Below are 27603 nucleotides of genomic sequence, written 5' to 3' on the forward strand. Positions count from 1 at the left end.
GCAGAAACTGCGATATGTGTTCGCTGGAGGCCGCTGCGCCCTTCCGCGGAAGAGCAGGTGCACCTGAGCTTGTGTGAAGTGGGATATACTGTACTAGATGAGAATGGCTTGCTCCAAGACCTCCACACCTCGCTGTGGAGATCTGAAAAGAAGAGCAGACCTCAACGATTGAGCTTTGCTAGGCAAGTATACTCATCCAGTTCACTCTTGCGACATGCTTCCTGCTTCTCGGCCCGCCAATCGATGTTTAATTTAGCCATATGAGTGATGAGTGATAACCTCCACCAGCTCCTCGTAAGCAGGGGAAAGAGGTGGCAAGTCCTCTAAATCCCCTGCCTCGATGCTCACGATATCCATGATCACAGGCCTCTGTATCTTGAGTGAAATCACTGGAACCTGCGGGTGAGAGCAGAGAAAGGGCTGATCCCATCTCACACTCCTCCGCTAGCTCCATTTGCGACCCCCATGATTGGACCTGAACCACAGGGGGAGCAAAGAGGGCCAGGCGGGAGGGGAGCGTTCTCAGTGGAAGGTTCACAGGGTAATGTTGTGCCAATCAGGACTGGGATAGTTGCACACATGCTTGAGACACAGTCACGCTGAGGCGATCCCCATAGCGTCAATGTCAGATGCAACGTGGAGTTCCTTCAAAAGGGAACAAAAAAGTATGGGAATTGTGTATTGTCCAAAAAATGCTACACAAATCACAAAAATCTGTCTATCTACAGTATCTATCATCTGTCTATCTGTCTATCTATCCCTAGCTTTCCCAGAAAACTCGTAGAGAAAGAACTTCTGATTGTAAAGCACCGATGTGTCGAAGCGGCCAATAGCCTAAATGCCTTGAAGATTAGTTGCGACTGGCTCAGATTCTGTAAGTCAGCCCTTTTGCACCTCAGGATTCTGCTGGCAGGGCTCTGGTCATTGGATAAGGCTGTGGGAACCTCACCTTTGCTGTTCACTCTTCTCCAATAATCACATAACCACTAGACGGCTTCACCTATCAGCTGACTACTGGTTGCCCCCATTTTCCTTTCACCCATCAGCCTTATTTATTTTGATTAATGTTCAGATTTGCAGCAAAGGCTTGCCAGTTCCATCTTCTGCTCATGTCTGTGGATGTGTGTGTGACTTTGCCAAGTTCATCTTTACAGTGGCCTTGGCTCAGGGTTAGAGTTGAGCGTGCTTTGGGGCCATGTCCAAAGGAAGAGTCTCAATTTACACATCAACTATATGACTCCGTTGAGAAGTGCTATAAATAACAGCTTGAATGATTGGTGGCTGGCTCTGCTTTCCACAGACTGTGGGAGTGAAGCGTGAAAAAGAAACGGTAGTATATACAGGATAATAAATGATTTAGTGAATGACTCAAAATTTTGATTGGTATCTGTGTAAATGCTTCCGGTTTGCATTTTGTTTTGCACTGTTTTATTTATTTGTTTACCTCTTTTACTTGAATAAATAAATTATAGATACAAATGATATCACATAACACAACATTTTAAATGATATCGATTATAATAATTTTTATTTTATGTTCCCTATTTGTTTATTTATTTCCCTCTTTTGCACTTAAATAAATAGATCAATAAATTAATAATAATACCACCTTTTCACTTTAAATATTATCTGCAGACAAATATTTTATTTAATGTTTTCTATTAGAATTTATTTATTTATTCATATTTACTCAATTCTATTTTAATATTTTTTATTTGTTCAAGTACAAAATGGTAATACAATTTTGTATTTTTTTTATACGATTTTCAATGTGTTCACAGATTTTTGAACCCCACTGTATGTCATCAAAACACAGATACATTAAAGTCACAAAGAGAGATTGCAGTATTAAATTATTGAAAGAATTGGACTGCTCAACTGTTTGCATCTGCACACATATATCCATCTCTCCTATTCTCATGGATTCTCATGGAGCAAGTCTTCTGGAATGTTTTGGACCACCTTGAGTTTTACAGTTGCAGATCTTTTTCATGTACATTCATGTAACATAATATCCCAGTCAATGCAATAACGGAAAATATGAGTGGCATGGCAGTCCCTCAAGGAAATATAAAATGCTGTTTGACAAAAGTAAAAAAAAGAAAAGCACAAAGACCTTTACAAGCACAAGTATTCACTTCAAGCGAAAATACTTTTCCATCTTCCTGTCTGGATCTTCAATTTACAATTTCCCTTTGGATATTTAATATAACCCAAGCTGGGAAAGTTTCCATAGCTTTTCTCGCGCCTGCACTCCTGGCGTCTCCACCACAGTTAACCCCAATTTTTAGTTATTTTTTTGGTCCACATATTTTATCTTGTTAAACAAATTTCCATTCTGATTGCCTTGACCAATTTTCCATGCAAATAAATGATCTTGACTTCTTTTGTAATAGAATTTTGTCGAACTGTGTGATGGAAGCAATGGTACAGAACTGAAGAGTAAAGTAATTTACTCATTCATTTACAAGCGTTTTACTTTTTTTTTATTAAAAAAGAAAAACTGTGGACATTACTTATACTGTATCAATGAATCAAATACATTACTGAATCACTTGACCGATCTGTTAAAGAGCAAACCAACAATGATGTCTAATGTTATAAGCAGTGTGATTAGTAGTAGTCTGAACAAGTACTTATAAATAATAAAGCTAATTAAGACGTATTTCATGAGAAATAATCATTTCAGATTTCACCCCGCCACAGAGCAGGCATCAGTTTCAGTCACAAACAAACTGCATGGTCCAATCTATAAATGGCAGCATTGGAAAACAGTGTGTGAACAGACCTTTGCTTGAAGGTTGAGAGGAGTCGAGTTGCACGAGTATGTCTCCTCTAACCCACCCGAGCCCACCCTTTGCTAAACATTGGCACCTTGACAAGGAGCTCTCGCTTCAATTACAAGAGCCTCGGCCAACTGTCTTAAACCCAAGAGCTCTTTCTAATCTCACACAGGTACTCCATAAACAATTATATTGAGGACCAGGTAACGTTTGTCTCTGGTGAAAATAATCTTTCTGAGATTTTTGATACATAAAAGTGAACTGAAATAACTAATCATGTAAGAAATTACAGATTTCTATGACAATTTGAGTTTTTTTTCCCCACAGTAATAATATAAATAAAAGGTGCAAATGTGGAATTACAAGTTGGGGTGAAAATAATCCTGCCATATAGGCTAATAACAGTGAAGAATATTAGGCTTTGAAAAGTGTACAGTTATTATAACACCCATAGAAATTTGAGTCAGTGTTGGTTTAGGTTTGCACATCATTGTCGTGAGGAAAGGTTTCCCTCTTTTGACGGAAAAGGGCTTTGCACCACTGACACTCGTTCATTGACTTGTTGGAGAAGTCTTTAGATGTCATGTCTGTTGGGACAATGTAAATATTCATAACCTTTTAAAAGAGATAAATTGTGGCGGACACTTACTCTGATCCTACAGTTGTTTCCCCTCAGAGGAAATTATGTCACTTCTAGCAAGTCGTGTAAAAGTCAATTAGCACCAATGTGGAGTGAATTGTTTGAGTCTAGTTCCGGCTGAAGAGTGACCTCTGATCTGACACATGATGTATTGATGAACGCGGAAGCGCACAGGATAGAGACAGGGAGCCAATGTTTCGGAAAAAACTGAAGCTTCCCCGGGCGCCGCCATTGATTAGCAGACCATCACCTGCTGTTAGCATTCCATTGACTCCCATTCATTTTGGCGTCACTTTGACAGCGAATAACTTTACATCTGAGGCGTTTAAAGACTCCATTTGTCCATTATTTATTTCTAAAGAAACACGAAAATGTATAAAAGGCTCCATTACCTTGTATCTTACGTTATGGCCCCGTAGAAGCAGTTTTTGTAAAAATAGGCTAATGATTGCGTCATAACCACGCGACTCTCTGTCGCACAGTAGAGAAATTACCGTATGGACAGGAGGAGAAGAGGGCAATCGGGGGGACGTGGAGGCAAAATTACAAAATAATTAATCAGAATACTTAGCAAAAGTTGCTCCTGCTCTTTGCTCATGGACACCTCCTACTCACGCTCTCCGTCTCTGCAAGATTCGGAAGGGAATGATTCAGATTTCTCTTGGCACAGCTACTAGAAGACAGACGGGTTGCTCACGTCACATATACGTCGTCAAGCTCAGTTTGAGTCTGCGCAGTACGCTCAGCCATCAGGAAGTGAGTGCTTCTAATTGACTTCACTTTTCTCCGTTGAATCCAATGGGGTCGCCGTGTCCATTTCTTTTACTGTCTATGGATAGAGAAAAACAAAACACGGGTCACGTATTAGAAGTCTAAAATGAGAATTTTTAAAGAGAAATGTGGGAGGAGCTTGAGTTTGTTGCCCAGCCCTGTTAGTTTGAACCGCGAGAGGCATCTACTCTACATCCTATGTCATGCGTCGGGTCAGAGGTCACTCTTCCGCCGGAAGTAGACTCGCATCTGGATTTATTAAGTTATTAATATGGATATTTTTCTTACAAAAATGCTTCGCTTCGCTTCAGAAAATCTTTATTAACCCCCTGGAGCTGTATGGATTACTTTTATGATGGATGGATGGATGTGCTTTTTCGGGCTTCAAAAACTCCATTCACTCCCATTATAAAGCTTGGAAGAGCCAGGATGTTTTTAATTACAACTCTGATTGTGTTCGGCTGAAAGAAGCCAGAGTTGTGGGTAAATTATTGGATCATTTTCAGTTTTGGGTGAACTAACCCTTTAAGTTTGGTTTGTTAATTGAGGATAAAAAGGTATCTTGTGTAGGCCTACACAAATGTATATATTTTTTTAATTCCTTCATTTTTTTAAAAGAGGAATTTCTATTATATTTAGAGACATTGAGAAGGATGAAATGTCCCAAAGCAAAGTCTTTGTATTCTTTATTGGAGGCTTTTGGTTTTATAGTATAAAAACTACTTGGTGTAGAATGTGATCTGAAAACTGAATGTAATCACAGTCTTTGTTTGCAAATCTTTCAGTTATAACTGCCTTTCTGTTAATGTTCAAATGCTATGAAACTTTAAAATCATGTTTCTCGTAGCCCCCTCTGTTGGTGAAAAGAATCGCTACACGATTGCTGCATTGCTCCAGTAAACCAGCATGTTGGTCGGGCTTGTTTGCAGTGTATTTGCTGGGTGTTTTGAACTTGCTGTAAAACGAGGACATTTCCGGGGACAGACAGACACCAAATATTTTTATACACACCCAAAATACTTTTAAAAGAGCAACTCCAATAAACAATTAGATCATTTTGAAAGCATTTCTATAGAGATCTGGTACACATTTCTAACTGGAAATACATTCAATGTCCAAGGAAACTTTCATTATATGGCGAAAATGGAAATGTGACATGAAGAAAAAAGGCAGAGGACGGTTAAACGTCAGGATTACGTCATGACAATTAAATCAAAATAAAAGTGCTAACAGCACCCTGTCTTAAAAGAAAATATTCACATGAACATTTAAACTAGACTGACTTTTGTCCTCATTTTCAAAACCACAATCTAATATTTAAGTAGATATTAAACGTGTATTTATTTTATACATTTGTGTATTTAACGAGAGCCTTGGACAACAGTGTGGATAACAGGGCTTTTATTTTGAACATGTTCAGACTCTTGTCCGCGCAGTTTTCACAGCACAGCAGTGCTCGAGGACCTTGAGCATATGAAAATAACATAACAAGCACATGTGGTTGTAGACGTCTAAAACATTTGCAGGACATGTCGAAACGGATATTGTAAGTGTTTTCAGTGTTTTATTTTATCTAATGATGTAAATCTAATCTGATGTTTTGTTTATCTATATAAACAATAACATTACAAAATGTGTACCTGTGTAGATCTACAGTATACTTAAACTACTAATGCGAGCACTTATAAAAAGTGCCATATGTTATTAACATGTTTTGTTGCGTACACCATGTTAATACCATGTTTTGGACGTGGTACCATGGTAATGCTTTGAACAAGGTGCCACGACAATACCATGTTTTTGGACAATATCCCAGAATAATGCAATGATATTTTGGACATGGTGAAAGAATAATTCTAGTTAATTGATAACAAGATAATGCTATATTCATAATACTATTAAAAACATGTTTTGTTTTATTTTATCCATGGTACCATGAATTTAAAGTGTTAGGCTATGCCTGAGTACCATGTAGGCTATTTGGTAATATGGCAATCATAGTACCATGGTAAATGTACCATTACCAAAGGTACCATTACCAAAAGTGATATATATATATATATGTATGTATGTATGTATGTATGTATATACAATGTGTGTGTGTGTGTGTGTGTGTGTGTTTATGAAAAAAAAAAACTTTGAAGCGCAGGACTCCTGCAAAAATATGTTTCCAAAATATGCCATAGTTTTATCTTAGCTTTTTGCAAGTACTATTAATACATTGTAATATGAATAAATGGAACGGTAATTACATTTCATGTCATTTCTCTGCTGTCATTTGTTCAGATACCCTTTATTCCAGCTGGGTAACCCACAGCTGAGAATATTTCGACCCACCTTCAACCTGACCCTGGTCAGACCAGGCAGAGAACAGCCACCTGATACCGTACAGTTTCGCATTCCTATGGAGTAAGTGTTTAATGCCATTTTCATCAATAAAACAATTGTGTCACTGTTGTGTTATTAATTAGTTGATGCATTAAAGGGGTCATGAACTTTATATTTTATTATTATTATTATTATTTTTTGTTTAGAATGATTTTGACATAAAAAATTGTCATAGTTTAGAAATAAAAGGCTATTTTTCTACCCTGATTTTAGCCCTAGATTTAAAGGGATAGTTCACCCAAAAATGAAAATGCTGTCATTATTTACTCACCCTCATGTTGTTCCAAACCTGTGTGACTTTCTTTCTTCTGCTGAACACAAAAGAAGATATTTTAAAGAAGGTTGGTAATTAAACAGTTGCTGGTCCCCATTGACTTCCATAGTATTTTTTTTTTTCCTACTATGGAAGTCAATGGGGTCCATCAGTCGTTTGGTTACCGACTTTCTTCAAAATATCTTCTTTTGTGTTCAGCAGAAGAAAGAAAGTCATACAGGTTTGGAACAACATGAGGGTGAGTAAATGAGGACAGCATTTTCATTTTTGGGTGAACTATCCCTTTAAACTCTCTGTTCGAAGGGGTGTGTCTGTTGTGAGACTTAAATAAACGCCCACTGCTATGATTGGCTAACATTGCATATGAACTAAGTATTACGTGTGGAACTCTCTCAGAAACTTTTAATACGTTTTTACTGTTACATCTTCGAGATTAACTAATCGTGAAAGGTGTTGATTATAGCGTAATATTTAGATCTACTCCCGTTGCATGAAAGGTTGCAGCTATAAGCATATAGCTGATATATGAATGCATGCTGATAAATGAATGCTGACAGACATGAATGCAGTGATCTCATCATTGCAACTCGATTTCTGCACTCTCACGAATGCTTTCATCATAACTAAAGGCATGTTCACACCAAGAACCATAACTTAGTGTAAAGATAACTATAAAGTAAAAAAAAAACATTCTCAAAATAAAAGAATAGCATAGCTACAACGATAACTAGAGAAACGCATATCATTGGGATCACTTTCAGAAGGATTTCTTTCCAGCTGTTGAACGATAAAACGCTGACAGCCAATCAGAGTCCATTCTAATTTCGCGCATTTAAAATGGCAGATGACATTGCGGAGAAGTGAGGATACTTTAAAGAAAAAAAATATATATGGAAAACAATTGATGAGAAGTATTAACGGAGATGAGAATGAGATCGTTATGCCAGGCTAGCTAACAGTGTATTATAAAATGATCTCAGGTATCAAGCGTTCGTTTCGACAACATTGTCTTCTTACTTCCTTCGAAGTTGCAGTAAAAAAAAAAAAACTAGGTATTGTTTTTATTCTGCTACATTGACTTCATCATCTAAATTTACTGTTAGATTAGACTGATTACGCTAGCTAGATTGACTCGACACATAGCATGCTGAGGACATCTACTGGTTAAAGCCATGTAAATGCAACAAGGACAGCAAACACATGTTGTACAAGTTGAAACTGCAGCCGCGAGCTTAGAATAAACAGACCGTTATCGTTTGTTGGTGTGGACACAAATATAGTTACCTTTATAGTAAGCGTTCTTAGTGTGAACGGGGCTTAATAGTGCAAACATGATGTAACTAAGAGATTCATTGTGCAGTGTAACAGCGTCATTGATTATAATGGGAGTTTTTGCGAGAGTCCAGAGGTCCGTTACTGATAAACTTGCGCTGTGTGATTGACAACTCCAGCGATTATAGTATTCTTTGATCGCTTTCTGTATATCATTTAATCACGAGTTAAATAACAGATTGTTTTCATGCTACTCAGAGAAACAATGCGAAGTTGACGGTTTAGTCACTGGCTTGATTTACTGACGCTTAAACGGCAATACACAATTTTAAGACAAATAACGTCTGACTGTACATGAGTCATATCAGAAATCACAGGTCACAGATCAGGCATTAGAATTAACACCGTTACTTACATATTGTGGCATTACAGTCGGGTCCATATCTTACAGTAAAAGTTAGCAAAGCCTGCGCTAAAATTGCGACTGATTTATCGAAGAATCCACAGTGAAATCATGTACTGAACAAACAAATAATGCTCAACTGAGACATCCACATAGTTGAAATTAAATAACTATTTTCCTAGCATTAGAATCGTGCTGTTTTTAGTTCAGCGATCCAGTATCTCTCTTCTCAGTATCTCTGATGACGTAATGGCGTCAAAGTACCGCGAGAGCATTTCGAGCTCTGATGACGACACAACTTCACTGGTATTTAAATAGCATAGGTTTATAAGCATACATGTTGAACTTTATTGTACAAACAGATGCTGTATTAAGCAGTACGTAAAGTATTGAATGAAAACGTCTCTGAAACATCTGTGTATTTGTCAAATCTTGCATTTATTTCACTGTGATAAAGTATGCAAACGCCGCTTCTTCGGGAAGCGGAAAGTGTCCGACTTCACGTCTCCATTTTCAGCTCCTCCCCGACTGCCCGATCGGTCACATCCAGCCGAAGTCGAAAGCACTTGTCAAATATGTCATAATGTTACAAAATCCGAAACGAGTCGTCTTCAGAGCTTGGTTTCAATAAAAGCTGTTTTTGGACTAAAAAGGAAGTTCTCAAACTTACAGGATGTTGACATCTTGCATGTCAAATGGTCAAGGAAAATTAGATTTCTCAGTTCATGTCCCCTTTAATATTATGTAACAGAAATCCATATTTTACAATGATGCAGTTGTATTACGTTCCACTAGGTGGCAGACAAATCTCACAAATGTATTTCGTTCTGACACTGTAAATTGCAAAGTGGGTATCTTATTTTGCATGATGTTCACAAAGAACTGAAGCATCTTAAGTGATGCTTAACTCTAATTGCAGACCGGTTAGATGCAACACAGCATTTCGTAACAAAACCCGTGATGACGTTTCGGTGTGCGGTCGCACGGCCGACGATGCCTCTGTGCTTCCTGACACTCTCAGATTTGTTTACAGCTCTTTCACCTACTTAAAATCCAACATCTCGTACCTTTATTGATGACGTTTGTTAAACGTCACTAAAAATCCAGCCGTAATTATTGCATTGCTGCGGTGTAATACGAAACAGGCAGTCAGACTGTTAATAATGGGTCTAATCGGAGTCCACAGAAGAAAAGAGGACAAAGTCTGCTTTGTTTTCTGTAGAACCTCAGGGCGTACATCTAAGGCAGTGACGGTGGAGGCTTGTTCCTCGGTTATTATTCCGGCAGTATGTGTTCCAAACCACACACGTTTGTAATTGGGGCTATATGTTATCACTTGCGCAAGTGCTAAGGGGAAGTTTTTTTTGTTTTTTTACTTACCTGCTCTTACTCCTTTGTTTTTACAGACTGTTTTGTGATCTTAAGTGTCTTAATCTGCACCAGGCATCCTTGTCACCTGAATTGGTTTTTTTTTTTTTTTTTTTTTTGCCAGTGCAATCAAAGGAAGAGTTTTTTTTCTTTCTTGTTTTGTAGCCACTGCTGCCTCGCTGGACATCAAGAACTGTTTTGTCTCCTCTAGAGCTGCTTTTGACACAGTCCCATCGCAAACAGTATGAAAGTAGACAAAGCAACAGAGATATCATTAAAACATTAAACCTCTTCACTTTCTACTTTTCAAAGATACCCTCCACTTTGGCAAGGAGTTGTTTTGCTTGAAACCAACCTGGTTTGCATAGTGATTATCAGAGCCAAAGAATTTCAAAGCGCTTGTTTTTGTGAAAGAGGGCCTCTTTACAAAGTGTTTGTACTTGCAGGATTTGTTTAACCTCGTTTATTTACCGTCCTATGTGCCTTTTTAAGTATTTGATCCATCATCAACATTTGATCTTTCATCTTTTTATTTACATTTGCTTTTAAGTAATTTAATTTTAATGATCTTTTCTTAGTTCATTAAAGCTATTTGTTCACTCTCTCGCCGCCTTTATAGTCCCAGTGGTGTGAATGTAACCTAGAGGTCATCGGCTAACAAAAGATCCCCCTTTTTTTGGATTTCCTCAAAATTTGGAGTGTTTTGTCCCGCTACCTCTGAGTCACCTACTTGGAAAGCCTTGGAATTGGGCGGTGTGTGAGTGCACATGTTTAGGGATGAGCGTGGACTGTTTATGTGTGAAGGGTGGGGCGCAGCTCAAACTCACAGTAGGAGGAGAGGATTGAACAACAAGGAGGTCTCTATCTTTATAAGACGTCAGTGCTTACAAAAGATAAGCCACACAGGCACAAGACACTTTACATCTGCTGAAGGTCGTGACCTCGTTGCCCAGTGCTTCATTTAATTGATTCTGTGGAGTGGAACTTCATTCAAATAGACTAAAAGTTTACAGAATAAATTAAGTGGTTATTAAATGGTTATTAAATCTATAATTGAATGGCATGTCACTCTTGACAATTTTGCATTTATATGAGCGATTCTTTAAAAAAAAATTGGTCAGTCGGTCCCCTCTGGCCAATATATGTAAGAATAGTAATGTTATATACTTTATATATTATAATAAAACACTGTTATGATTTAATCAATTATTAAATTTTCTTCAACTCACTGTCCCCCTGCAGTTCCCCCATGAACCCTCAGGCATTCTCTGTATGATAGATGAAGTGAACGATTACACGTAATTATCAAGGAAAAAAGATATGTTGCACGCCAAACTTGAACCTGGGTTTCCCATTTAAGCACCAAGGCTCAATGTGGTATTTTTTTCCTGCCTTCCAAGATTAACTTTTTGAGATGCGGCCTAGTGGTTTGAATACGTTTTCCAGACCCGTTGAGCTGTGCTGCTCATGTGGGAGATGTGGGGTCGATTCCAGGCGGCATCGTGTCCCAATCCCCCTCAAACTGCTAAAAAAAAAAAAAAAAAAAAAGATTGATGCAGAACTCAGTCGTGAACTCATCTAACTCCTTCACATTAACCGTAGGCTTTAATTCGCTCCAGCCCTATACAGCAATAGAAGTAAATAGGGAAGCAAAGGTCCTTCCTGTTGGCAGAGTGGTCAAGGTCACCAGGGGGGCAAAATCGAAAAAGATCTCGAATTCTCCTCTCCAAAATCTTAGAGAGCACTTAGGTCTACTAACTATTCATCTCACTATGGCTCGAGTGCTCTGCTTTCTAGGAATCGGCTCTCTGTAACTTTCACACAGACAAATGTGCGCTTGTACGCTTCTCCTCTCTCACATAAATTACGTGGCCAAAACTCCACTCCACTTCATTGAAATCTGGGCATCACACCCTGGTGCTGAGATGTGTGTTTGATACTCTTTCCGAAGGAGCATCTGTTTGTTGGGTTTCTTGGAAACCCTCTCCTTTAAAAAATTGAATAAATCTGTGCTTATTATTTGGACTGACGTGTGGACAAACATTCTTGTTTTTCAAAGCAGTTCAGTATGTTCTGCCTGTTAGCTCCAGCGTCATATTTTCTGAATGGTTCTTGTCGGGTCTTCTGTAACTGAAAGCATAATGATACAATTTTGTTTTGTTTATTCACGAAATGAAAGCATGTCCCAAAATGCGTTTCACGTCATTTTAGTCCTCAGAAAACAGAATGTTTCAAACTTAAACTAGGGCTTCTCATCCTTGAGGTCACAAGAGATATAGATGAGCATAATTTGCCACATGTGAGATCCAAAAATGTTGAATGCATTTCGTGCCATTTCAGTCCTTAACATTCATTAAAATAAAACATTCAAAGTTAAACTATGGGTTCTCAACCTTGTGGTCACCAGAGATGCAGCGGTGGGATGGGGTCACGGGACATTTGTAACTTTTAAAAGATGGATTGTGAACCAAAAAAGGTTGTGAATTTCTGTCTTAAATGCTTCCATATGACGTACATTCTAGGGGTGAACTTTAGAAAGCCGTATAGTTTCATATTTTGTTCTCTTGCTCCATGGCAACTCTGAATCTCTATCCATTTCAATTTTCTTCCAGAATGACCAAGTTTGATGTCAGAAATTATCTAGAGAAGATCTACACCGTTCCTGTTGCAGCTGTACGCACACGGATCCAATACTGTGAGTAAATCTTTGTTTATCATTATATTTGATTAAGAATTTCACTAATTTACAGAGCTAAGGATCTTTTAAAGCAGATGACAGATATCTGCAGTGTATCCCATCTTTATATGAGCAGACATTTACAAGCAAACCATTTCTTGCGGATATTTTGAAAAGCTTTGAAAGGTGTAACTGTGGCACTATAACACAAGAACGGTTTGATAGATGGATTTTGGGGGGGGGGGGGGGGGGGTATCTATATTTTTGTTTTATGAAAATATATTTCCTCTTTAATTTGGAAACACCATCAGCAACATTTTAAATTGCACAACTTTAAATTGAAAAGGCGCACTTACATACAATTGTGTCACGTCTCAAGTCTTTTTAGTGTCTTGCTCCACAATAGTTAAATTTTTAAGACAGCTTGATGAATAAAAAACAAAAAGCATCAAGACCCCTGGATTCTGTTCCATTCTCCAGTGTGTTCCAGCCAGCTGTTTTTCAATGCAAGAGCATGTCCTTTTAGCACCCTCTCACTCTTTTTTTACACTTCTGCTCACTTTTTGTTGTCTCGCTTAACAGCGCATGCTAAACTCAGCTGATTGCGTAAATACAACTGATGGATCCGTCAACTAGTCTTAACCTTATGAAGAAGCCCTTATTCAATAATCCACTAACGTTGTGTGTTTGGCACTTGTTTAGGTCGGTCACCTAGATAGGGGTGATACGCATGTTAGTCAATGAGAATGTTAGTCAATACTGACAAGATGTTTTGGAGATAATTGACAGCATTTGAATTACATGTATAAACATACGGCTAATTCAGTGAACTGTGTTTGGGATAAAATGTAAGACACTGAGGGAGGGAGGGAGGGGGAAAGGAAAGAAGGAGTGGTTTGCGTGATTCCACACACAGCTGCTTATCTCTCTGTCCATTGCTGTAGCGGTCTGATCAACAGTTGTCCTAGGATGCCCTGCCCTGTTTATTTCTTCACAAAGTGAGCCAGAAGTGTTACACAACCTGTGTGTGTGTGTGTGTGTGTGTGTTTTTTTTTTTTTACACAATAGCAGTAGTTCACCCAAAAATTAAACTTTAGTTATTCACCTTCATGCCATTCCAAAGTCAGTTAGAGATGCACGATATATCGGCCACCATATCGGTATCGGCTGATATCGGTCAATTTTTGTTATGTTATCGTTATCGGCCCGATAAGAAAATTTGGCCTCTTCAGATTCAGGAAAATACAGTTCAGTGCAACATGTGCAGCGCAAGTCTGTCATTTAGGCTACATAAAATTATGAGAACGTCATAGTTGTGTGTTTAGAACATGGATTTTAATAGTGAAACTTTTGTTTTTGAAATCAGACTCTCAAAAATTACATAAAAATGTGGATTTAGATTTATCGGCCAATATATCGGTTATCGGCTTTTAAATATAAAGAATTATCGGTTATCGGTATCGGTCAAAATGTTCATATCAGTGCATCCCTAGTAATGGACTTACCAGCTCTACGAGGACGTGCACGTTTTTTTACAAGTTGAAATTGTGTAATTATTTGAACGCACCTTTAAATTTGAAGACAGCATCAAAATGCATTTAGGAAATCTATTTCCAAAATGCATGTTAGTGATCTTATTGTGACCAATTCCTTTTTGCATAGGTTTCATTAAAATTTTTGACCTCATAATTTTTTGGTCATAATTCGATATTTCAGTGAAATGTCAGACTTCCAGTGATGTATTCTGGACTGCAATCATTTAGTTTGCATAAACCTCACTGCTTACATACATTACAAGCTCACATTCAGATCTGCCTCCATCCGAACAAGTCTACAGACACAATAATTCTCCCTCCACCCATCTTTTGATATTTGTTTTACTTGAATGTACATTGCATACAGAAGATCTGCCACTACTTCCGTTTCAACCTGAAGTCACTATTAACTGTTTTTGTTTGTCCTTAAATAGATTGGGTTTTATCGATTTAGTTGATAAAATAAGTCATTTTACATGACATTACACATTTATTAGGCATAATAGATGTAAGATCATACATTTTTTGAGCCTTTTCTTTTCAGTGAACTGGTTGATCTGGTTTTCAAACTGGACTAATTCATGAATCTGAGTTCTGAACTCAGTGACTCGATCCGCTCGCAAGTTAACAGCCTACTGAGAGGAAACTTTAGAATGTATGTCTGTTCCTCGCACAAAAATAATGTATGAGTTGAGAACTTAGAATATAACGCATAAGTTGTATCGATCACTTCATGATTTTTTTATTTATTTCGAGTTTTGTGTTTGGAGTTTAACATCTGTGGTCACTATGAGCTGTTATTGTATGGAAAAGATACAGTTTGCTTCGAGTTTTTTCAAAATCAGATTTTTCTGTTCCACATAAGAAAGTAAGTCTTGGGTTTGGAACGACATGAGATAATAACATACTTTTAAAAGTTGAACTATTCCTTCAAAGCATAAATGTTATGTTAATATATCAAACAATAATGCCAACGGGTAAGTAAATAATGCAGGGGTTATTAAAGGCTTTACCGTCTGGTTAACGCAGAGGGAACCTCTTTTACGAGCTGCCAGTTGGGTATACGCCACTGTGATTTTTCCGTGCGGTTTCCACGCCAACGCTGGATAAGGCCAGTAAGCAAAGTGGCCATTTTTACAGCCACAATGTAAAAGCTAAAAAAAAAAAAAAAAATGCAGAACACCCATTAGGTGAAATAGACCACGTCAGAGAAGGTGTCCCGCTCTGCGTCATGTGTTCCACTTCGCTGATGGTTTAAAGGATGTGGAGAAAAGGGGGGCGCGGGTGGAACCCCCGGGCTCAAGGCATCTATTCTTTTTCCTACTGAGTATTTTGGAAAGGGGTTTCTATAACTACCCCTCAGGCCTGGGATTTGTAACATAATAGTAGCCAGCCAACACACAACCTCAAAAGAGAGCTTGATTGAATATTTATTTATACTATATAATGTTGGGTGGGAGTACTGGAATGGAAACAGGGTTCGCATACATGAACAAAAGCGCTTCTCACCTGTTTTGTGGGTTGACCGTTGAGTTGACCCTAAATGGAGGGAGTGTTTGTGTGTTTAGGGTTTCCTTGTACTAGTAAAGGAAGACTGCCAATTCTTTCTGTGATGTATAAGAAAACTCATCACACAAGCCGCCATTGAAACTTTTAACTTGAGAACGTTTTTAAAGACTGATTTCACCCCAACATTTTTACATTATTTTATTCTCATGTAATTTCATACTTTTTAGTATTGCAGAACTTCCCACTGCGGAAGACGTAAGAACAATCTTTTTCATACAACAGCAGTTCCTAGTAACTACAGCTATTAAGATCCAAAATTGACTGTCAGTGAATTAGTGAATATTCACTTACATTTTGGCCTGTTTCTCATACAAAGTTATTGTATGGGTTCAGGAGACCTGAGATGTAGCACTCAAGTTCTATGAACCACTGGTAAATTACATTTTGGTGTTAACAGATGTGGTCTCTATGAAGTTGTAGTATGAAAAAGAGCTAAGAACTATTCCTTTAAACTCTGAAGCACCTTTCGAACTTGCGTAGTGAATCAAATATCATGCTTTAGTAGGCTATCTCCAGTTAAACACACTGTTTCCAGTGTCCACAGAATTGATCCTGTTATGAGTTTTAATTATTTAATCCTTATGTCCTCTGTGTATGCTTTTGTTTTCTTGAAAGTGATCTGATTCAAATGCACTTCTTGACATCTTTCTCTGGGTTTTGTGTGTATTAACCTGGGAAAAGGTTCACATGCATTTCACAGTTAACAGGACTGAAGACATGGGCTTCTTATAAAACCAACCCTTGTAACCCTAAAAGTCATATAATGGAAATCTGAGCTGCTGTGCATAACATAACATGTTAAACAAAAATACATTTTAGACAAGTAAAAAGAAGAGCAGTTTTCATTAACAGTATTTATGCATGTGATTTGTGCCTCATCTAGTGCCACCAAATCTAAGTGCAAAAAAGATTTATTTCTAAATATAAAATGCTACATTAAATTTGTATTATGGTATTAATTGGTGCAATTGTTAATTATTGATGTAATAATCTTTTAACTAATTGTTAATCACTTCCGTTTTTTTTTCCTACCAAGGTTCAAACAAGAAAAGAAACCACTTAAATCAGCGGGTGAAGAGGCCAGATTACAAAGTGGCATACGTTCAACTGGTGAGTGTTGTCTTGTTTGGGCCCACACTTGAAGGGGTCTGACATGCATTGTGAAAGTTCCTGTCTGTTCTTGTGGTCCCTTCTGGGTCCCTATCTTGATTTTCATTAGCACAGGACAACTCAAAGTGAAGGACGTCAACTGTAAAATAACATTTTAAGACTTTTTTTTTTTTAATTAGACGTGCCTGGGTCAGATGCTTTTTTTTTTTTTTTTTTTGAAGTTATTAAACAAAAGACTCCCTTGAGAAATGGGATGCTTGGGCATTTGAGTCCCAGTTTTTTGTTTCTTCTCGTTCTTCTTGTTTTGAGGGCCTGTCACAGCTTATGTTCCCTCAAAAAAAGCCTGAGGCACAGGTACTCTTTGATGCGAAACCCTCACCTCAAAGTCCCAGCACTGCTTGTTTAGCTTCTGTCTCTCCCACACATTATTCCCTGCCCTCCTGAGAAAGATGTTAGTTTGGGTTCTGGCTTTGGCCAAGAAGGCAAAAGGTCGCCTTTGGTTACATGCCAGATTTTATGCAGGAATTATAGTACAGAGAGTTAAGTTCTCAGAGAGCTATGGTTATTGTTATGGGTGGATGGGAGAGTTGTTTCTTGGGGCATCAGAACGTTAACGTTGGTCGCAATCCAGTGGCGAACCACACTGCTGGGTTCACACCTGCATTTGGGCTGAGCCCTGGGCTGTTGATACCGAGCGTGTTTGAAGTATGCCGGCGTGAAAATACTTTAATCTGATCTTCTTTGATTCATTCGCGAAAACTGCTTTTGTTTCTCTATGGTTTTTAGTTTGCAAGAGAAGAATTAGATTGTTTGTACTTGTGCTGTTGTTGTTTTTTAGCCATCAATCAAGGCAGGGATGAATAATTAAAGTTGTCAAAACCGAGCAGCTTGTAATGGGATACAAAACTGAAATGCAAATTAATATTTAAAGGTGAACTTCCTCTTGACAAGAGTTGAATGACTTCCTGTGTGGCTTTGCTCTGTCAATTCAACCTTCTCATAAACCCAGTAAGGGACTTGGATCCGAAGAATTACTGCATCCTGTTCCTAACATTTGTCTTCTTTCAGATACAGTGCCATATTTGCTTAAACATTTGAGGAGAGAATCACTTCCTTGTTGTTCAGTCTTTCAGAAAGTCATGCTTATTTATGTGTGAATAACATGCAAGCTAAAAAATCTCAGACTGTGGCAAAAAAAACACTGATATGAAACCAAATTTCCGGCCTTTTTCTTTTCCTCCAGCAGGTCTGCAAAGAGAAAAAAAACACTGCCCAAGAAAAGCCCTCCTCTCTATTCAGTGCTGGGTAAAAACAAGATTGTTCCTAATTGACACCACATGTGGGGGAGTGTTCTGTGGTTGGATACCCTCAATGGTTCCCCCGCCGGCCCATCCCCCAATACACTACATCAGCTAATATTCCAGAGGCAATACGGCGAAGAACTCTCTCCACAACTCCCCTTTCTCTGAACCCCCAGATTTTACAAACTCCAGGCTCGCAGAAAAAGTTGTGTGTTAGTACGGTTCCTTGACGGCCACTCTCTCATCAGACCTCCCCACAGTGGGGAGGAGTGTGAAGGAGAGAGAGTTCATCAAGGAGGTTGAGAGAGTTGCGGATGGAGTCAACACATAAAGCGAGGTGAGTGAGGGCACCGTGGAGTCGTGCCAGAACAGGGAGGTCCAGACAGGGGTCAGGGAAATCTTTAAGCAACATAAAATCCTGAGACAATATCAAAGCTTTGCATACGACCGCTTTGCAAGCAACGCTCTAGTTAGATGCAATGATATCCTGTGCTTCTCTTTGCAAGGCCGTGACCTGTTTGGTCCCAGTATAAAGGGTCTGTTTGTTGATGTCACGTCTGTAGTTTTCCTGGCTGGCTGGTATAATGGACATAACAATTTATTGTATTGACGCACCCAATCAGAATCGCATGCCCCCTGAACTGAAGATTTCACTTATCTATACTGTGGTATACATTTTCAGACATTTTCGTTCATCATTGATACACTTACTACCCCACAAAGCAAAGTTTTTGTGGGAACACTCAAGTTTGCCTGTTTGTTGACAGCAACAGTTTATATTCATCCCCCCTGCTTTTTCCACAAGGGTCTTGTTGCAAGCATCAGTGTTTGGCAAGACAAGGCAACTGTTGTTGGTACTAATGGATGTTTGTTGTTGTTTGAGAGCTTGTTGCTGAGTCGTTATTTTTTCGCGCCGTGTTTCGGTCTAGATCAGCTGGTAGCCAGGCTACCTTTCAGATCGGATCGCAATGTTCCACCTGAACTTGTGAGCACACTCTGCTCAATTACCACTGAACAAAACTGACTGAAACTCAACCTTGCTAAGGCATACTATTATTTTTCTATTCAAATGGGTTCCTTCCTGTTACACACATCTCCCCCACCAAATACCCTGCACAAATTAACACCCTTGCAATTTTTGCTGTTTTGAGTTTTGAAGGCTTGTAAAAGTTCACATTGTGATCGTATCAACACTAGATGGCAACGTTTGGCTTCAGTGGTGTTGATTGTAGGACCCTACAAAGTTGCTGTCATGTGTTCCTTGCAGTTCAGAGTGCTGTAAGTCAAAGTAATTAAAGAAGAAACCTGACATGTCTATAAGTAATTCACATGTTGCATGCCTTCAAACATGTTTTGAAGTATTGATTTCGCAAACAATGTGAGTCAGGTTTATAATTGTAGAATAGAAGAGGTAAGTTTGTCATTGTACTGTAGAATAGAACAGATACAAGGAAAGCTTATTGTAGCAAATGTATAAGGTAAGTTTGTCATTGTAGAATAAAAAAAGGTACAAGGTAAGTGTGATTATTGAACAGAAAAGTATGAGGTACGTTTAATATTGTACAACAAAAAAGGTGTGATTTATACGTTTGTTATTGTGGAATAGAAAAGATCATCGTAAAATAGAAAAGATCAAAAGTTTTATGGCATTTATTTCAATGGTGGAAAATAAACAGTCCATTTATCATTTAGGGCATTTTTAGGAAGAATTGTCTATTTTACTACCATTTTTATTTACAAATGTACAGTATTTCATCGACCACAAGGACTTTCATAAGGCTGTGTTCGGATGAAAGAAACACAGCATGAATAATGGAAAGGCCAGCGGGGTCTCTGGCATCCTGTTTGAAGAAAACACACACACACACACACACACACACACACACACACTCAGCTCCCCAGTGTATGTCAACTACGAGACAGCCTCTGTGAGTGCCAGCAGACGCAAAGCAAAAGAGATGATATTGAAGTCCCTCCCTCCACCTCCACTCCATGTCCTTTATAAGTTGTGTGCTGTGTGTTTCTTGCATTTCCTTCAGACTGACTGCTCTGATTGTACCTGACCTTTTACCACCCCATTACTGTTTTTATCTCTCTCAAAATGTCCAGGCACCACCCAGCTTTATTTCAGTAAAATGTTCAAAATAAATTCCTCAGATACTAGCAATGCTTTTCCTGTTATGGTACCACCCCCTCAATTTCCCTGCTACTTCTATCTCTGTTTCTGACTTTCCCTTTCCCACTCTGTTTTCTTTTGTGTATTGTGTACACCAGAGATTTAGGGAGAGGTTCAAGACTATGTGCGAATGTAGGGTTTATCTTTGATTGCTGTTGACAGGGTCAAATATCCTAGAGAACCAAAAAATAGCCAGGACTTGGGCAAGTCTGAACAAGTCGATTGGTCACAACTGTCATCACTGCGATCATGGAATGAGTGACTCAGTGGCTTAAAATGACATAAGGGCTGATACCACTCTGAATGGAGACTTTGCCGCCCCTTACTTTAGACTGACCACTTGGCTTGACTGTAATGATTTAACAAGCCAGAGTATGTGCCAGCCGATTGTCTACGCCAATGTGTATGAGAAACAGTTCCCGAGTTGCAGTGGAAACATGCTTCTGTTTTACAGTAAGGGTACAAAAACGTCTGGCTTATAGCTGTCCTCATTGAGGAAATATGTTTTGTTTAATTTTTCCCTCCACACACTTTTCCTTGGCGTTGAAGATTCATTAGAGTGGTTTTGGGAACAAAGGCTCTGGACCCCCACATATGTTTGGCAGGGTAGCTGTGTCTTGGCATGGGGAACGCATTGCATGAATCATGTTCTCTACTGCTGTGGCCGGTCAGGTTTTGACAGCTGGGCCACTGTATCCATGCCCAAAGGAAGTGTTTATGCACAAACGATGGTCCTCTGCTGGGAGGCAGTCAAGGCGTCAAGAGTGAAGCAGGGCAGACAGACAGACTGGCAATGGACCAGCTGGGCCTCAGATGGGCCATATCCTTCATTCTCTCTGAAATGCTTTACATTAGTGCTATTGGTCCATGCTGTTTTTCATAGAGGGAGCAACAACTTTGGGGACAAAAACTGACCAGTACTCTTTGTGTAATAAACTTGCCTTATTCATCCCATTCCATACCTGTAGAAGTCATAGTCTTCAGTTTCCAAGACAAATAATTGCTTATTTGTATCGGAATGATTTTTTCTTTTCTTTTTTTCGTTACATTTACAAATTTGGCGGATGGTTTTATCCAAAGCAACTTACATTAAAGGTGTATTTTTTTTCATGTGTTCCCTGTGAATCAAATATATGATTTTGGTGTTTCTACAACATAATATACAACGCAAATTCATATCAAATATAAAATGCTATAATTGTCCCAAATAGTCTATATTGTTTTTACGTTTTTTGGATTGCACATAGGCTGCATTCCACTTAAACACAATCATACTTTTACATAAACAAACCCATCCACATAGCATTTTGTTGGTCACTGTGGTTTAAGGTCGCACCAAATTTGCCAGTTTATTGGGATGGAGTAGAGGTCAAGCACTCATTGAGAACATCTGACTCTTCCCTTGTGGTCTGGGAGTTTTCCATTTGTTTGTCTCAACCTGGGTCTTCGCTACTGAGACTATCCTTGGAATTTCTGTCTAGCCATATAACTGCCCTGAACTTACCACTGTGATTTGCAAAAACCATTAAAACTGCAAATCTTTTTATCAGGAGCCTGTCCCCACTGTCCCACCATTGTTGTCTCTTTTGGCTTGATTCACGCTCATTTTTTATGTATAGTGTGTGTCAAGACCAAGAGATATGAAGTATCTTAGAACAGCCAAATATCTGTGGTTAGTGAGTATTGGTTGTCAGCTAAGACTGTAGACTTAGAGGAAGTAGCAGTGTGGCCCACCCAGTGAGACTGGCAAAGAGAGCTGTTTACAAGCATCTCCATACATTTCCTGCTCCCCTGTATGGTAATGAACTTGTTAATAGACTTCCAACATTACGCAAATATCCCTTCGTCATTAAACAAATAAAAATGCAGTCACATACATAGAACCGATTTACACATTTTTTCTGGCATTAACTCCTTGGTGCAAAATAAATTGCACAATTGTCATACTTTCATTCTTGCAGCTGCGATTGGCCAAAGATAAATAGATATAAACATGAGAAGAAAAATGAATGTCTCGGAGGAGATATCAGCATACGCCCAGGTCTTGATACCAGTCTGGCAGAAGGATTTTGCTAATGAACTTGATAGTACATTTGAGTATTACAAACTCTTAGTTGATATTCCCTAACCAGTTCATTCTGTTTTATTGTGCTTGCAGTTTTTTTTCCTAGAGATAACTTGTTAATTTTCTTCTCCCCTCATCTATGGGAATATGAAGAGGACACATTTTGGAAAGCCTGCTTGTAAATTGGAGCTTCTGCTTCTGTCTAATAGTTCAGCAATCATTGTCAAAGAGCAAACAGTGGAGATAAGGCAGTGACTAAAGAGGAGAGGGTGGTGCTTTATGTACGGAAACCCCATCTACTGCTAATCCTTTCAGACTGGCCCAAGTCATGCCAGCTGTTCCTGTTTGACTGATCGTGGAAGTGATTGTGGGATGTGAGTCACTAGAGTTCACCAAGAGTACTAGTGTTAGGGTGGTTACTTTAAGAATCTTTAAAGTTGAAGTGTGTGATTTTTGTGACACTATCAACACCAAATGTAATTGCGAAAATAGGGACTGCTTTCAAAGAAGTTCTCTGAACACTCCCCTTCCACATTTGGTTGTCATATATATATATATATATATATATATATATATATATATATATATATGTGCCACCACAGTGTTGGCTGACAACCTTCCCAACATTTTCTGTACTCAGTGGTTCGTAAGGTGTTCTTTGACAGGATGATTGCTTGGATGTTGCTAGATCATTGCTATGGTGTTCTCGGTAGCTAATTGCTTGGGCATTATTAGGTGGTTGCTCACAGGCCCAAACCCAACCCCAAGTTTATATGATATTTTATTTGCTAGATTAGACTGAAGTTCCTCCTTTATAAGTCAGAGCCCCTTTGAACAAATATTGTGAGTCCAATTTCTTTAAGCAAGAACACACCTGTCTTCACAAACCATGGTGCAAAAGATTAAAATTATACATTAATTCATTGTTTCCTGTCCTTTTTTTACATATTTTTGACACTGCTGTTTTTCTGCTGTTAACTCCTAATATAATACCGTAAAACTTCAAACAATAGCCCAGGCTTTTATTTTCCCAAATCGCCGAACTGCACCGGCTTGTATTTGAGACAGGTGTCTATATGAGACTGGCCTGACAGTAGGAGGTTACCAAATCTGTGTTTGTGTTTAACAGATCAGTTAATGTAAGAATTAGCCTACTATATTTCCGTATGTCTAAAGGGGGTCGCACACCAGACGAGAAGCGCAGCGCCACGTCTTTAAAATTCGAACACATTATTCTCTATGAGTGTACATTGTCTCAAATCGTCGTTAATGTATATACTGACTTCACCCTGTGCTGCAATATACATTCAGTTTTACATTCATTAACAGAAATCAGCTGCTTGAATGAAAATTGCTGATGTTATCGGATTTTCAGGTGATATTGTCAATTCATTCAGTTAACGGACGCTCTGAGGTAAAGTGAATTCAGACTGCCGACTAAGCAACGATTGTATTTAATTGTACAGTACAATCATAACATAGTACAGACATGATCTTAATTCCATAATATCCTTAAACATAACTATATTGCTGGCCATAAACTGACAAAGTGCCCGTCTGGTGTGCGATACCTCGAGTTGTCATGGATGCGACACGGCGCTGCGGTTCTCGTACGGTGTGCGACTCCCCTTTAGATTATTGGCAGCATAAAAAAACGAAACGATGTGACAGCCATGGGCTGAACAATACAAGTTACCGGTAATATCCATCGAGCCTATGAACTAGTTGCCAGAAACACATCAACAAGAAAGAATGAAGGCTACCCTGTAAAACAACTGCAATCATGTGATACAAAAGGACCCTATTCATCATTATCATCATCACCGCGATCCTCAACTACAAGTTCATTGGTGAATTCCTCCTCCTCGTCGCTCTCCTCCACTTCTCCCTCTCCGGCCTCCGCTAACTCTGCCTGCCTTGCTTGCGCTAACAGCTCCCGCCCAGATGCGCAGGTCTCTTGCGTGCGCAATCTGCTCCATAGAACTGGCTTAAACAGACGATCTGATGGGTTTTAGAAGATTAAAGACAACCCAAAACTAAAAAACAGACCAGGCCTCTATTTGAGACCGGCCTTTATTTATCCAAACCTGTAGCCACACCAGGCGTGTAAAAGAGACGGGCGTCTATTTGGGACTCGGCTATTATTTGAAGTTTTACGGTAAGAAACTTCTCTTGCTCACAGGGGCTCATCAGGCATAGACATGCTCTCTGTTAAGCCACTGAATGTACAGGTTATGGTGTACGTTTAGGGCCTGAATTATAGAGGGATAGGGGGAGGGAGGGTTAGTATAACAGAGACAGATTTTGGGTTGAACCCAACAACAACATTTTTGTTCCATGCTTTAGTCTTCCTTTTTCCTTTTTTTTTTTCACATTGAGGTTGGGGGCATGTCAGTTCCCAATCGATTCTTCCAGCACTTTTCAGGATAATATATTACATTCTACATTTCCATAATATTACACAATAAACATGAATATGCAGCACTTACATTTGAAATGGTAATATTATTGCTGTTCTCTTTGTTAAATCAAACTGTGAAAGTGCTTGAGAAAAGAGTTTGTACACAACATGTACAAACATCCGTGCTGGTCCATAAGGCACTTTTTTAAGGTACATTAATGTTTTGTTGATCTGAATATGTTGAACAATCATGTGGTGACTTGTTTTTTTTGTTAATCAGCCCTCTGTCAGGGCTAGAACATCCAAACTTTTGAACTCCACTCTTGGATTGTCATGCGAACGGGTCCCCTTGCCAGTCTTCAGTCACAGTGTCTTTTTTTTGTTTTTTCAAGGAGAGTTTACTACAGGTGAAGGAACAGACATTTTTGGCATCCATTTTAGTACTCTTGTTACTAAGGCCCTGTTTTTAATAGGTTTGCTTCTTGTACTTTCATTTGGCTGGACTCTCTGTTTATAGTGTGGGGTTTTGCATTTCTAGTTGGTAGGGATTGAGCGCCACTGCAGAATCTTGGAGGCCAAGCTGTTGATTTTAGTTGGTTCACTTGTTGTTTTTCTCCTTTTCCCCCCACTACTCTTTTGGTCATTTTGCACACTTAAAAAAAAAAAAAAAAAACAGGCCAAACCAATAGATCATCCCAATAGAAGCATTTGTTTCAGAAAGGCACTGCTTTTCATTCACAACTCCCTGCAATCCCTGTTTACTCCTGCTGTTGCCGCACCTTGTTTTATCTTTGGAACAGCATTAATGATTTCTGGTATGGAATGGCATGTCTTCCAGGTCTGGTATGATTGGTGGCACCAGCACATCATCTTTCTGCTGTCATATACGATACTATGCCCCCTTCTTGTCTTAACAATAAAATTGACATTTATTCTATAAGGACCAGGGGCCCCAGAGATTATTTGTGGAGTATTTCAGGGCCAGTGTTGGAAAGCAGAGCTCCGGAAAAGCCACACTCTTCTGTCTAGTAAAGAGAAATTGATGAACAATTTATTTTCCCGTCTTCGTACATCATAGTCAAGCAATCCCCCCTCAACACACCTCCTACCCAGTTAATGTAAATTTCCTTTCCTTCCCCCGACACATGGACATTGGAGCCGAAGTAGCCAATTAAAAAAAAAATCAGGGACATCAGTGACATTAAACCTGTTGTGAACCTATGTTTATGACAAACAGAATGTTCCTGACAGACATGTAATCTTCCTTTAAACCTTTAACAATTCCTGTGTTTCCTGCAGGCTCAGCAGCAAACCTTCCAGTTCCCAGATATCTTTCCCGAGAAGGATAAGAAGAATGAGGAGGGCTCTGTTGAGGAGATGCAGGAGAAGTTCATGGAGGACGAGCGTCAGAGGCAGAAACCAGATCCTAGAAGAGGAGGAGTTACTGAATGGTTTGGCCTCTAGACAGACAAGTGTTGAATGAAGAATGACTTCAGAGAGGCAACAGCTGAATGAAGAATGTGGTGTATTGTAGATTATGTATTTGTGCAGGAAGAGCCATTTACAGTGATCTGACTAATGTCTATAGAGGGCCGTTTGCAGTGATCTGATCTGACTTGATGGAAAGTCAGACTGCCTGAGAGAAGGCTTGGAAACCCATTAGTCCAATAGAATCATGTGCTCCGTCAGAAAATACTAATGTCTACAAAGCATACGATCACTTCTGAGCATCTGCCTTGTCATGAAAGTCAGGTTATGTTCTCCTCCCACAGGTCTCAGAAACTTGCTTGAACGAAGATATTCCTTGCAAAGTTCTTGAGCATACACTTCCTTTTGTTTAAAGTTTATCCAATTTTTTTTCCTTTTCCCCTTGTGGATCTTCAAGACAGTTCATGAACTAGTTGCGGTAAAATTGTCAATCTAATGAAGTGACTCTAGTTCTTCATGCAAAATCATACTGTTAATGTTGTTCCTGATGCTTTAAAAAAAAAAAAAAACCCTGCATACTTCAATTCCAATAAAACAGTACAACATGACTTGTTTTTGTGTTTTCTTCAACCCTGTTGTCTCTAGAGTTAGGTATTCCCCACAGATGTGTTGGATAACCGCTTGCCAGTTTTCATACCAGAGAGGCTTACCTCACTCAGCCAACCTGGTGTTCGCCAGGGAGAATGTCAATATTGATAACATTTGCCCACTGTTTTGTACTTGTAGTCAAGTACCCCCTGCACTGCAATAAAGAATTTTGATTTAAGGCAAAACAATTCCTTGTAAGGGAGCAGCTGGACAGCAAAGAAAGAACCCTGGATTTTTGTCCAGTATCCTCATTGCTTGAAAGAACGAGGAGAGTCCACGTTATATTCGGGAAGTCTTGCAATGGTTGCCAAGGTTGGCCTCCTTCGTCCCAGCATCCCTCCCCTTGACAATCCAATCAACTTTCCTTCTCTTGCCCAAACCTTATAAAAACCTTGAAACACAATGCATTTAACTGAACTTTACACACACAGCTGGCACAGATTTACTGATTTGTTAACATAATGTTCCCAACACACTTATTTTGGCCATAATATTCTGGATTTGGGAAGCCTTGGATCCTTGATCTCAGACCAGCAGTACTAGGAGTAATATGGCTGCTTTCCAGGATGTATGCTTTGTTTTTAAAAATGGTGCTCCCCTACTGGTGATAAAAACAAAATGTGACATTAGAATTTAGAGGGTAAGGAAAAAGAATGCCAAAATGAGGAATCATGGGGGGATGCATCATTATTGAAAACTAGATGGGCCATCCATCCTATGCACACACACTCTCTTTTCCCTTCTAATCTCCTTTGTAACCGTCTCTGTTCTTTAATGTCTTATGAAATTGACAG

The 27603-nt window shown here is 39.0% G+C and overlaps 1 protein-coding gene across 1 annotated transcript; it reads left to right on the forward strand.

Annotated features, from left to right (window-relative positions):
• Positions 1-5602: 5602 nt before the first annotated feature.
• Positions 5603-26769, forward strand: mrpl23 (mitochondrial ribosomal protein L23). Its single transcript, XM_084396681.1, has 5 exons — positions 5603-5740; positions 6481-6603; positions 12512-12594; positions 16717-16790; positions 26033-26769. The coding sequence occupies exons 1-5, from the start codon at positions 5724-5726 to the stop codon at positions 26195-26197; spliced, it is 462 nt and encodes a 153-aa protein (XP_084252807.1). The 5' UTR covers positions 5603-5723; the 3' UTR covers positions 26198-26769.
• The last annotated feature ends 834 nt before the right edge of the window (positions 26770-27603 follow it).

Source organism: Rutilus rutilus (genome assembly GCF_951802725.1).
Source record: "Rutilus rutilus genome assembly, chromosome: 23".
Taxonomy (NCBI): Eukaryota; Metazoa; Chordata; class Actinopteri; order Cypriniformes; family Leuciscidae; genus Rutilus; species Rutilus rutilus.